The 13,582-nt window shown below is 31.7% G+C and overlaps 2 protein-coding genes across 2 annotated transcripts; one reads left to right on the top strand and one right to left on the bottom strand.

Annotated features, from left to right (window-relative positions):
- Positions 1-5,970: 5,970 nt before the first annotated feature.
- LOC120260377 (exosome complex component CSL4) lies at positions 5,971-8,442 on the top strand. Its single transcript, XM_039267847.1, has 6 exons — positions 5,971-6,274; positions 6,353-6,427; positions 6,576-6,664; positions 7,647-7,731; positions 7,875-7,956; positions 8,217-8,442. The coding sequence occupies exons 1-6, from the start codon at positions 6,092-6,094 to the stop codon at positions 8,327-8,329; spliced, it is 627 nt and encodes a 208-aa protein (XP_039123781.1). The 5' UTR covers positions 5,971-6,091; the 3' UTR covers positions 8,330-8,442.
- A 1,432-nt stretch (positions 8,443-9,874) lies between these two features.
- On the bottom strand, positions 9,875-13,270 carry LOC120260369 (alcohol dehydrogenase class-3). Its single transcript, XM_039267835.1, has 9 exons — positions 13,134-13,270; positions 12,872-13,008; positions 12,271-12,317; positions 11,863-12,188; positions 11,320-11,402; positions 11,150-11,225; positions 10,771-10,928; positions 10,262-10,423; positions 9,875-10,181 (listed from the first exon to the last, which is right to left on the bottom strand). Exons 1-9 carry the CDS (start codon positions 13,165-13,167, stop codon positions 10,065-10,067), a joined length of 1,140 nt encoding a protein of 379 aa, XP_039123769.1. The 5' UTR covers positions 13,168-13,270; the 3' UTR covers positions 9,875-10,064.
- Positions 13,271-13,582: the final 312 nt, after the last annotated feature.

Below are 13,582 nucleotides of genomic sequence, written 5' to 3' on the forward strand. Positions count from 1 at the left end.
TTTAATAAAATTGAGATTGTGTCATTTTAGTTGTTTTAATCATTAAATTATACAAAGATGGTAACTTTAGTTCTTTGAGTGATGTTTAAATTGAATTTAATTTTAAAATAATCTATTAAACAAATAGATACTTTCCAATAATGTAAATATTTTCCAATAATTTCACTAGAATTTAAAAAATACTTTTTATTAGGAAAAACTTATCGTTATTGCTAAAAAAGTCTAAACAATTTTAACATTGGGCTAAACACCTTTGATTTTTTTAAATTTTTTTGAATCGTTTTTTTTTTTAAAATTACTTTTAAGTCCAACGGCTAGGTAACCTCTGATTTACTATTTTTACATTTACTACTTTTACATCACATTCAATTTTTAGTTTTGCTTTTTGGTTTTTTGTGTGTATGTTTATTATTTGGTGAATCTATTCAAATTTGTGTGTTGTTGAACAAAGTTCAAACTTCCTAAAGTGACAGGAAAGATGAAATAGAACTGGTTGTAAAAAGAAAAGACTGTATAGAATAATATTTTGTCAGACGAAGTTATTGGAATAAATAAAAAAAATTTATGAATTAATAAGTAATTTTCTCTTTCTATTATTATCATAGAAATTTAATTGTGGGCTAAAAATAGCATTGGGTTCCTTTTTTAAAAAAAGGGGCACATGCCTGCTCTTAGTTTTGTATATAATCAATGCATTGATAGCAAATCATTGCCTTTTTTTTTTATTTACAATATTGATAATATTTATTAAAAAACAACATTGCTTATATATATATATATATATATATATATAAGTAAAATAAAATAAATTTTATTTAATTGATTTATTCTAATTTTGTTAGTATTTTATTTTATGTAAAAATAAAAATTAAGTAAATACTTTTGTGAAAACGATATTTATTCTAGATCCATGTAAAACATTTTTTGGTATAAATCTTATTTATTGTTAACAAATTTATAAAAAAAACACTAACTTATTGTTTATATTCTCTTATTCATTTTGAAAAATAAAAATAAAAAATAAAATTTATATTTTCATAAAATTTGTAAGTTGATTTTCAATCATAAAACAAATATAAATAAATAATATTTATTAAATATAAATATATAAATATATAAATTTATATAAATAAATATTTTTTTAACCCCCTTGATAGTCTAAGAGGGCAAAGGTACTAAAAATAAGAGTGACACATAATTTCGAGTTCAAAATCATCTATTTAACTAACCTAAGTCTTTGCCGTTTAGACTAATTTTTATAAATTTATAAATAAATAAATAAATAAATAAAAATGTTAACTATTTTATTTTGTGAATTTCTACATATAAATATAGTACATAGAGCCTTTTTTATGAGATTATTAGCCTATTTTTATAAGAGTATGTAGTCAATATATATATATATATAGACTGAATTAAAAATATTATATCATAACGAGGACAAGCAGTTGTAGATTTTTTTTTATTTTTTTGAGGGGACATCATCGGTAATCCAATTGATTAGAGCCAATATCATTGGAATTTGATGAACTAATTAATTTATAACTATTTTTATGGTTCTCAAAATAATCTAAGTTGGCATGTTCTCTACCTCATGTAAATTTTTTTTTGTGATAAGTACTATATATTTCAGGGGCTTATGTATGACTGAAAATTAATCATTTAGCTCGTATATTTTTAGCTATGCACATTTTCAGTTTTGAGAAAGGGTTTGCACATTTTCAGTTTTGAGAAAGGGTTTGGGCTACAAGCCTGTATCCACAATTGATGATTATTACCATTAATATTTTTAATAGGTCATGAATTTGAGATCTTTGAACGTCCGAATCTTATTTTTTCACATAAGATCAAGAACGTTTTAAGCTATGTATGGGTTGATAATTAATCGTTTAGTTCTCACACTTTTAGCTAGGAGTAAGGGTTTGAGCTACGAGCCTGTACCCATAACTGGTGATCATTACCATTAATATTTTTAATGAGTCTTGAACTTGATATTTTTGAATGTCTCACTCTGATTTTTTTCATATTGGATCAAGTACGTTGTTAGTTATGTATGAGATGAAAATTAATCGTTTAGCTCTAACACTTCCAACTTGTATCTAGGTTTGGGCTACTAACCTGTACCCATAACCGGTAATCATTATCAATAAAATTTTTAATGGGTTTTGAACTTGAGATCTTTAAATATCTCACCCTCATTTTTTCACATGGGATCAGATACCACTAGGCTATGAGTCTTTTATTGTCTATTTACAATAACATAAATGTTTATTTAAATAAAAAAATAAGATAAAAAATAGATTGATCTGCAACATGGGATCTGGTCTTTTGGGGTAAATGAGATAAAATATTTTATTTTATTTATTTATTTTTTAAAAAGAAAGAGAGTTAAAAAAAATAAATAAAATCATAGAAGGTGAGGTTGTATGAGCTATTAAACATTAAGTTAAAAGAAAAATCTAAATTTTTTAATGATATTTAAGAAAAAAAAAAAAAGCATTGTTGATATTTTTACAAGGTCAAGGGGTTAATCATAAAATTACATAACACTTCAGAAAGAAATCATCATCGTCATTCTGTAATAATAACTGTTTACAAGGATCTATTTGCGAAAAGAATCCTCTCCGCGAATAACCTTACCGGGGGTTACCGTAAAATACTAATCCTAGTATAAAAGAAGGACGAAGACAAGGCCTCGCCGGAGAAGGGATGAAGACGCCGACGATGTCCTACCAGCTCTACAACCAGGACCTCATGGACGACTTTAGCGGCGCTTCAGTGGGTATGGAGGTCGACGACGGTGACCCTCTTGAGATCCTCGGCGCCGCCGCTGAGTTTGAGAATAAGCACCAGCCCCCTCCCATCGACGCCGACTTCTTCAACTCTTTTGAGGATGATTTCGATGACTCTGACGTCGCCTGATCCATTGGTATGGTTTCGTCATCTGGGAAACTAGGGTTTGTTGTTCTCGTTCCGTTTCTGCTGGAATTAGGGTTTCGTTTGAGAAAGACATCGTGGATTTGTTGCTTTCTGAATTGAATGTTTGGATTGTGGATAAAAATTAAATATTTATGTTATGGTATAAAATTATGATGGATGACACTGTTTTTATATCTAATCAATGTGATTTTAGACTTGCTTTTGTGTTTTGATTTTGAATGCTTGGATTGTGATTAAAAATTTAGTCTTTATGTTTTGGTATATCGAATCAGTGTGATTTATGGACTTTGTTTTGTAATTTGTCTGTGTTTTTTTGTTGCTATTCAATGCTTGTATTTCTTTGTGATTTTGAAGACCTGCTATGAATGCCATCACTTTGGTACTTGTTGATCTTGAATGCTTAAATTGTGGAAAAAAATGCTAGTCTTTGTCTCTTGATATGAAATTAGGATACAAAGTACAGTAGATAAATGTAATCAATGTGATTTATGAACCTTGATTTTGTGATTTTTTTACGTTTTTGTTTTTACTGCTCTTTTAGTCTTGTATTTTGTTCTGCTTTCTGAATGGCCTGCTATCGGTACCTTCTTGCCATGGATTTGATTTGAATGTCTAAATTGTGGATTAGAAAGTAAGGTTTTTAGTGTCTTGATGTGCAGTAAGGATGAAAAACACAGTTTTGTGATTTGTTTGTGTGTGCTTTCAGATGGCTTTTTGTTTCTTCTAAAGTTTGGGTTTTGTTTTAAAAAAATACCTGTTATGAGTGCCTTTTTGCTATGGATTTGATACTTGCTGATTGGAATGATTGGATTGTCGATAAAAATTTGGTCTTTCTTTCTTGGTATAAAATTAGGATGAGAAAACATGGTTGACAGTTCTAATCATTGTGGGTTACAGTCTTGATTTTGTGAAAAAAACCTTCCATTCCTTGTTAAATTTTTCTTTAAAAATGTTTTATTTGAAGGGAACACCTGCTATGTGTGCCTTTGAGCCGTTGATTTGATGCTTGCTTATATGACTGCTTGAATTACGGACAAAAATCAAGGTTTGCGTGTGCGTGTGTGTGTGTTGATATATATTCAGGATGAAAGGCACTGTTGAAAAATCTAATCCATGTGATTTATACCCTTGATTTTGTGACTTGCATGCTTTTTGATTTTGGGAGAACGATGCATCTTGGGCATATTTCGATTGGGACCAAATGAAGGGGGAAGGAGCAAAATACTTTATAATGAATTTTTCTTCATTTGCTTAAATATCTCATTTTCTTCTTCTAACCAAACACAATGAAACAGCTTCCCACCATTTTTCCTCAATCTAAACACACTGGATAAGTTGGTTTCCTTGGTGTTGAATTGCTTTCCATTGATAAAATCCTGCTTGTGTTCACAAAGGTTGATGATTCCATACATTATTTATATTCTGAATATGTGATGTTTGTGTAGCATTGTCGTTTGATGTCAAGTTTTTAGCAGGATATTTTTTCAGTACATGCAACATTGTTTGCTGTCTGATTTTTTCGCAAGGTATCTTTTGAGTTAATATAGCATCTCTGTTCGATGTCAGATTTTTTGCAAGTTGATTTTTTTTTAGTATAGAAGTAACTAGATGGTCATTATATATGGAAATAAACTTTGAAGAATTGTATGACGAATCTTTCGTGTCCACATTTTATTTCCTTCTTTCAAGTTATCGGTTAAGTTTTTCTTGAGCTGAACTGTTTACTAGGAGGATGAGATGAATCAAAAGACAATTAAAAAAAAAAAAATACAAAACAAACGAGGACAACCTAGATTTAGTAGGATTCTGCTCTTTACAATGTTTGTAGGTGGCTGAAATAACCATTTTCTAGTTCACTTATGCAAGTCCAATTTCCTAAAAAGACAAACAAAGGGAAATACAGAAGGTATATAAATGTCTCTAGTGATCATACTGACATTAATGTCTGATAGATCTATAGATACATTTTGTCTATAATTTGAACAATTTTTTTGATACGATAGGTTGATCTTTGATACTGTATTATTGTATTTACTCTTTTATGTCATCTATTTCTTTTCTTTATTCTGCATGTTGCAAATGCTCAAATTGAAATTTTTACAAATGCATTATGGTCCATTCAATTCAGAAAAGAAGGCTTTGGTTTTCAATGCAGAAATTTTCTGCTTATGTTACGTTTGGGTTTTATTGATTCATTACCAGCACATATTTACTGCATGAGAAACGCTATTCATCACGAATAGCTTTTACGAAATCCAACAGGAATACTAACCCAGAACTAATGTTAACATTCCCAGTTCTGGGTTAGTATTCGTGTTGGATTTCATGAAGGCTATTCATAATAGCATTGCTCTTACTACGTATGTGTTTATGTTAGAAGTATTTAGGGGGGGTGTTTAGTATTCCCAGTTCTGGGTTAGTATTCGTGTTGGATTTTATAAAGGCTATTCGTAATAGCGTTGCTCTTACTACGTATGTGTTTATGTTAGAAGTAGTGTTGGGGGGATGTTTAGTATATTGATTTATAATTTTTAATTAATAATAATAATTTATTAAAAAATATTTTGCGGGTTCAATTTGCTTCCGTGCCTTGCGAACCCATCGGTCCAGCCACAATTTGTTTTGGAGTTTTGAAAATAGTTGAGGGACCCTGATGCAAAATGAAACTTTTGCTGGGATGTAGTGTAACTTTCCCCTTTTTTTTTGAAAAATAAAAAAAACGAGGTTATTAACTTATTATTTTTAAATTTTATTTATTTATTTAAAAATAAATAAATAAATAAATAAACTATAGCTTAAGAACAGTTATCAATGATAACAAACCAGTCTAAAAACAACTTTTTTTAAAAAAAAAAAAAATTAAGAAAAACAGAGTTTATATCAAGAAAAACACTGGAAATTTTGTACTAAAGATCAAAATGGTTATCATTTCTAAATCAAGGGGCTCTCTATAAATAATACAAACTGAAGGGGTTTTTCATGAAAGTATAAAAAAGTTTTTCAAGGGACCATTTGTTACTTTTACTCCAGTTATATAGAAACTCAAAAGTCCAAACACCGCCATCTCCAGCACCTTCGCTCCGGCTTCACTGCGACCTCGTCGTCGCCGATCTCCGGCTCTCCGGCGAGGGCATCGTTGCGGTAGAGATCCATGGCGGCCATGAGGATGGAGCAAGGAGAAGCGGATCTCGTCACCCCTGGCGAGAAGCTAGGCGATGCCACCGTCCTCATCGCCGGGAAAGGAGCTTATCTCTCCCCCAATGGCCGCACAATCCACGCTTCCCTCACTGGCCTTCGCGTCCTTACTCCACCTCCATCCGGTTCCTCCGATCAGGTGATTAGGGTTAGGGTTTTGGTTAGGGTTTAACTGTTTTCGCTAAATTTTCGTTTTTTTTTTTTTGTTGGTTTTTAGAGATCCATTGTTGATGTTGTTGGTCATCGATCGCATGGCCCTGTTCCTGAACCTGGATCAATCGTCGTTGTTCGGGTATGCTTTCTTAATTGCAGTGATTTTTTTCTTTTTTTTTTTTTTTTCTCTCTTGAATGATCTGATTCACTGTTCTTCTTCTTTGATTTATTATTATTATTATTTTTTATATTTTTATTGTTGATAGCTTGTTGTTCTTTGATTTTAGGTTACAAAAGTTATGGCTAGAATGGCTTCAGCTGATATAATGTGTGTGGGATCAAAGGCTGTGAAGGAAAAGTTTACTGGTATTATTAGGTATGCAATGTTAATTGAAAAGGAAAAATATATGTATATTATATGCATATGTTTTGAAAAAACAAAAAGATAATGGCACAATGCTTCATTCTTAGTGATCAAAGAATGATATTTTGAGTATGATGGTGAATTTGGAGCCCTTTCACTTGGATCGTTTCTGAGTTTCATGTGAGCTGACAATGCTGAATGAGTAGCTTTTTTTTTAATTTAAAATAAAACTGAATGAATAGCTTCATTATGTGTTTTTGTTTATTGGACTTAGAGGTTTTTTTTTTAAAAAAAAATCAATATTTTACATTTGATGTTCAAGTTATGGTATTTGATTGACTTTCCAAGTGGTTCTTGTCTAGACTGGGTTCATTGCATAACCATTTCTTGACTATGAGATGCATGAAAATCATCGATCTTAGGTTTTATAACTATTTGCTTTCAATGGTTTTGGTCCATTACAACCAGTTTATATCTCTCTCTGTGGATTTAGTATATTCCTGTTTGGGTGTGTATGATGCAGTCTTTGTAGTCTCACTCATTGAGTGAACTAAGTTTTCCTTTAGTTATTAGATCCCACTTTTACTATGATTTACAGTAGCTCGTATTATTTCTTAGAAACGATCTTTTTTATCATTACGACTGATTTATTTCATCAATGTTCACCTTGGCGGACTGTGTTTTGCTTTTATTAATAAATTTTACTTTTACTAGAATATACGGTAACTCAGGTTATTGTTAGAAAGATTGGAATTAATCTTCTTTCCCTTCTATCATTACTACTGGTGTACTTAACTGATGTTCTCCTTCATTGCATCCATCTGTTATCTTTGGCCATTATATTTTATGTGTTTGTGCTGTCCAAGGTATCTTCTTCTACTCAAAATTAGGATCACATTTGTTAGAGCTTAGAAATGATGAAAACAATCTTTTATTTTATTATTTGTAAAGCCAAACTTTGTAGATTTATTGTAATGCATTTTTGCATCAACAGGCAACAAGATGTCCGGGCAACTGAGATTGATAAGGTAGACATGTATTTGTCTTTTCGCCCCGGTGACATTGTTAGGGCCTTGGTGGTATGTTTTCTTCTTTCTTCAATTCAGTTTCAACCAGTTCTACGCATTGGTCTTCATATATTTCTTGAAGACGCACGTTTTATTTTTCGATCTCCTTAAATAATTTAAGCAGCATAAATATATCAATTCTTATTTATTTGAAGCTCTCGCTTGGAGATGCCAGAGCATATCACCTTTCAACAGCAAGAAATGAATTGGGTGTCATATCTGCTCAAAGCATATCTGGTAAGTTTTTTTCTTGTTCTCATTGCATAACTTGAACTCCATTATAATAATTATCATAATAAAATTTTTATTTTTAATTTATTTGGACTCATTTTATTATTATCATCTTAATTCAGTTGAGTTGTTCCTTGTGCAAAACTATTTGGTGGTCAATTCTGAATGCTTAATTTATTTGTTTGATATTTAGCTTAAATTTACAAGAAAGTTTGGGAATTTTTACAAGACAAAAACTCAAAATTTGTGATTTTATTGTGTTTCAGGTGGTGTTATGGTGCCGATAAGTTGGACAGAGATGCAATGTCCATTGACTGGCCAAATTGAACATAGAAAAGTTGCCAAAGTACCACCTAAATCAGAAGTAAAAGATGAGTAAAACTGCATCTAACTCTTTAAAATTTCAACTTCAAAGTCATAGTTATGTTTTGGTGTTGGGACTTTTTGAGTAGTTGTCTGTTCAATGGAAATGATATGAAATTTTGTAGTTCATGTTAAGAGTAGTGCTATGTCCTTTCTTTGGTTGTTTATTTTTTTAGAAATAATTTATTGATAAATAACACAATTTCTAACCAATATAAAAATACAGATAGTGAACAAATAGTTTTTTGAGGTTTGGTTATTCACAAAAAAGAATTCTGAGTTTGAGTATTCACAGAAAGCTCGTTGGACTTTTCTATTCTATTGTATTCTATTGTCATAAAAGTGAGGTTGATGGAAATGTTTTTTAGTTTTTTTTAAGCAAAAACACATAAGATTAAATGAAATGTCAGATATTAAACAGAAAGATCAAATATTAAACAAAAATGTATTATATGTTAAATGAACATTTATGTAATTACATGAAAACACATAATGTTAAACAAAAATTATTAATCGAGTAAGATATGTCGTAGATTGAATAAATCGACTTTTAGTGAAACGCATGGGATCGAAAAAAATAAACCCGTCAGAAAGGAATTATTTGGTAAATTCAAATATAGAGTATTTATTTGGGATGTTTTGAAATTTTCAAAAACTTATAATTAATTTTCCCATAAAAATATCAATGTATTTGGGAAGCTAATGGTGAAGATACAAACAAGCTACAAATCATTTCAAAGATGCAAGAACATGGCACATTGTTTCTTGTGTTAATGTTGAGGTGATATGGTCCTAGTTCTCACACTCATGGGTCACCACCCAACATGACTTGGTCCTTAATGTGGGCATCAAGTTAGGTTATGTGTTGTTTTAGTAACACTACATAAGATTAGGTCTAAATCATAAAAATTCAAAAAAATAATAATTGAGGCTGAAATAACAGCCGGGCTAAACTATGAGGGTGCAAAATAAATTTAAATAAAAAAATTTGATAAATTGTCCTTTTCCATCAACTTGTTGGAAGAGAAAGGAACTAATGAACAAACCCCTTTTTTCTTTTTCTTTTTTTCTTTCAAATTTTCAGCTTGCCTTTGGGTTAACAAGCATGCTTATTAACATCTAATAATTCTAAACAACCCTTGTTAGAAACTTTTGATTATTTTAATCAATACATGTGTTAAGTATTTTTTTAAAAAAATAATTTTAATAATATTCATTAAATCAAAGTTCCAATTCCATCAAGCCTAACTTCTATTATATATATATATATATAGAGACAAAAATTAACCCAAAAACAAACACTAAAAGAGAGGTTATATATATATAGACAATACATCTTCTATGAATGTCTAATTATCAGCTATTGGATTGATAGTGATGAATAGTAATTATCATATATGTTACTTTAATAACTCTTTTTCATCAATATTGATCGTTGAATCGAAATTCAATGATTGATAATGAATTGATAATGAACGTCCATAGGTTTACCTATGGACGTCCATAGAAGAATGATCCTCATATATATATATATATATATATATCAACAAGTAGCCATTCATAAGCCAACATAATGACATTTCATTTAAAATCTTAAAGGCAAATGAAAGGCAACAAACTGAACAAGCTGCTGAACAGACATTTCTTAGTTTTTGCACTGGAAGTATAAGAGTAGACAAAATAAACCAGGAAAGGAAGACATCTTATTCCACAATGAAACATTGGATTTAAAGCAAATATGGGCTTTTTTCTCATTCATGCATACTGAGTACGCAGCGCAGACAACCACCTTCATGCATCAGATCGAATGCCTTGTTAATCTCTCCCAGTGTTAGCTCATGAGTGATATACTCATCCACCTTGATTTCCTGCCGAAATGATTATACGGTGAAATAATGGTTAATGAATATATTGAGAGTTCTAAGATGTGATAGGGTATGAATGATACCTTTTTCATGTATTTATCGACCAACCATGGCACTTGCGAGCGGCTCTTGAAGCCACCAAATGCAGTTCCTTTCCAAACACGGCCTGTGACGAGTTGGAAAGGCCGAGTGCTTATCTCCTGTCCAGATGCCGCAACACCAACAATAACTGATGTTCCCCATCCCTGAAATTAGAAGATGTCACATGAATGATGTTTTAAAGGAGAAACCTTTTCCCTGAACAACACTAGATGAGCAAAAATAAATAGCAATGACACCAAGTAACTTTATATAAACTTAATTCAGTAATTTATGCAAAAGCTGAAGTTACTAGTTGTCATGAAAAAACAAGCATGTTTCTAATCAAGGGGTGGTGGTATTTTCAGGAGTCAACCAGAAAACTAAAATATTGGAAATATATTTTACTTAAAAAAAAAATACAACTTTCAATTAATCTGGCTTTATAGAAACCTTCTGTGATTTAAGAATTAGTCGCCAAACATTACAAAGTTTGTCGGATTAAAGAACACACCTTATGGCAACATTCTAGAGCAGCCCTCATCACAGAAACATTTCCTATGCATTCAAAGCTGTAGTCAACACCACCATCAGTGAGGTCAACAAGTACCTGCTGAATTGGCTTATCATGATCCTTTGGGTTCACAAATTCAGTAACCCCGAAATTCTTTGCTGAAATAAATAAATAAAGTTAGAAAAAAAATTCCACGCTCAAAGCAAATAATAGTGCCTTGAAACATATACTCCAGAAAGCAGATACTGGAAATAAACCAGATAGCATCTTATTGATCATTCTACCTTTTCAGTTATTTTTAATTCTTAACAGATAATTCTACAGTATCTTAATTGGATATGAATGCCAAAATTGGGTGTTCAAGGATATTGGTAAATACCAGTGTCATATTTTTTGCTATCAATATCTACTCCAATGATCCGGGAAGCACCAGCTGCTTTTGCCCCCTCTGCAACCTAACATATTGGGAGAGATTAAGAAGACTTTAAGTGGTTTAAGAATAGTCAGCATAGAATTGAAGCTACGAAGTTGACTGAAGGAAGATCTTACTGCAAGCCCAACTGTTCCAAGACCAAAAACAGCAACAATGGAACCGGCCTCTACCTTTGCTGTATTCCAAACTGCTCCAAGACCTAAACAAGAAATAATTCATTAAAAAAAAAAAGACTGGAGAAATAGAAATAATCAGAGAAGAAATTGCAGCCCCCTAGTGGAAACACCTTCTTATCTACAGCCATTAGCATTTATACAACATTGTATGAAGGAAAACATATTATAAACTAATATGTATCACGAAAAACTTACATTCTCAATTACATAATGATATGGAATAGAAAATCCGGTACATTATGCAATCACATAGCTCAAACTGAAATGGGAAGAAACAATAGCCAGTATGATCATTATGCAGGATAAAGCATAAGATATGGTTAATAAACACATCATAAACCCAACTATGATATCTGGAATATATAACATAATAAATAATTTATCAATGAAAGCTATCTTAAGCAAATTGAAATAAAAACATCCTATATCAAAGAACTGTTACGAACCAGATGATACTTTAAAATGGAAACAAAAAAAACTTACCAGTTGGCACACCGCAGCCAAGCAAACAGATCTTTTCCAATGGGGCCTGTGGATCAACTTTTGCAACACTAACATCATGAACAACTGTGTATTGACTGAAAGTAGATGTGCCCATGAAATGATAAATGGGTTTCCCATTAATCGAGAATCGACTCTTCTTGTCATTCATCATAACACCAACACCAGTAGCTGCCCGAACTTTGCCACAGAGATTAGTCTTTCCAGATTTACAGAACTTACATTCCCTGCATTCAGCTTGATAACAAGGTATAACATGGTCTCCGGGCTGAACCTCAGTTACACCTTCACCAACACTCTCAACAATCCTGCACATTCATAGGAAATAGTACTCAACAAACAAGTAGGTCCAGAGCTCATAATTGCTAAGAAAATATAAATGCCACATACCCTGCAGCTTCATGGCCAAGAATACAAGGAAATAGACCCTCAGGATCCTGAAATAATAAAGTTTAAAGATATCAGGAGGTCAAATTTACATAATTTCAAAGGATGAGTTGTGCACAGCTGATAGAGGGGATAGAACAATAGACAAGGCAAACAAAATGAAGAAACTGATGTATGAGAATAGATTTTAGTAATATTTTAACTATCTTATTTTTGCCAACAATCAAACACAAAACATGGATTTTTCCTTATAATTTTCTTTAATTATGCTCAATTGATGCACAAGAAATACACCATCACGAAGAAAAAACAGAAAAACAAAAACTCAGAGGCAACAACAAACAGCAAGATTTCCTTTTTCCCAACTCTAAGAAGCATCCTTTTACCTTTTTGCCATCATAGTATAGGAAAGTTAGCAACAACAACATCACTCTCTTAGTGAATAGATCAAACTAAGTGCCCTAATAACCATAAGATCAGAATGATCAGCAACTCCTCCAAATAAACCCTAATTACTTCAATGCAAAAGAACAACAAAACGATCAATAAATCACAAGCAAAATGAAAAGAACCCAGTTCGCAAAACTGGTGAATAATCCCATACCTTGCCGCTCCAAGTGTAGGCATCGGTATGGCAAAGAGCGGTGAAGAGGATCTTAATCCGAACCTCGCCGGCTTGCGGCGGCGCCACCTGCACATCCTCAATCACCAGTGGCTTATTCGCTTCCCACGCCACCGCCGCTGCTCTCCATTCCCAAACCAAACACTCATCAGTGAAACCCAACGAAAAATACCTCAAAATCAAAATCAAAACAAAAACAAACAGATCAGGGAGATCAATAGCGATCTCCTTCTTCTTCAGATACCTTTGCAGGTGATGACCTGGCCCTGGGTCGCCATTGATGGAGATCTTCAAGCTCTGCGCCGACGACAAGGATTGGATTGTGCTCTGGAGACTGTGAAAGAGAAGGGATTTATGGAGGAATGGCTGTGGATTAATAGCTTTAATTTTTTATTTATTTAATTATTTATTTATCTGGATTTATTTCGGATAAGACCCTGATAAAATTTATTATTATTTGTATCATTTTATAAATCAATGTTATTTGTATAAAAAGTAAAAACATGCATGTTTTTATTTTAAAATAAAAAAAAACGTGCATGTTTTTTTTTACTGGAAATACTTTAAAAGTACCTTCAATTTTTATCGTTCAACCAAATTTTAATATTAATATATATATATATATATATATATATTTTAGTCTTTCTGTTATAAAAATAGCTGACATTGAGCGAAATGTCCATAAGCTTTTAA

The sequence above is a fragment of the Dioscorea cayenensis genome, chromosome 1 (assembly GCF_009730915.1).
Source record: "Dioscorea cayenensis subsp. rotundata cultivar TDr96_F1 chromosome 1, TDr96_F1_v2_PseudoChromosome.rev07_lg8_w22 25.fasta, whole genome shotgun sequence".
Lineage (NCBI taxonomy): Eukaryota > Viridiplantae > Streptophyta > Magnoliopsida > Dioscoreales > Dioscoreaceae > Dioscorea > Dioscorea cayenensis.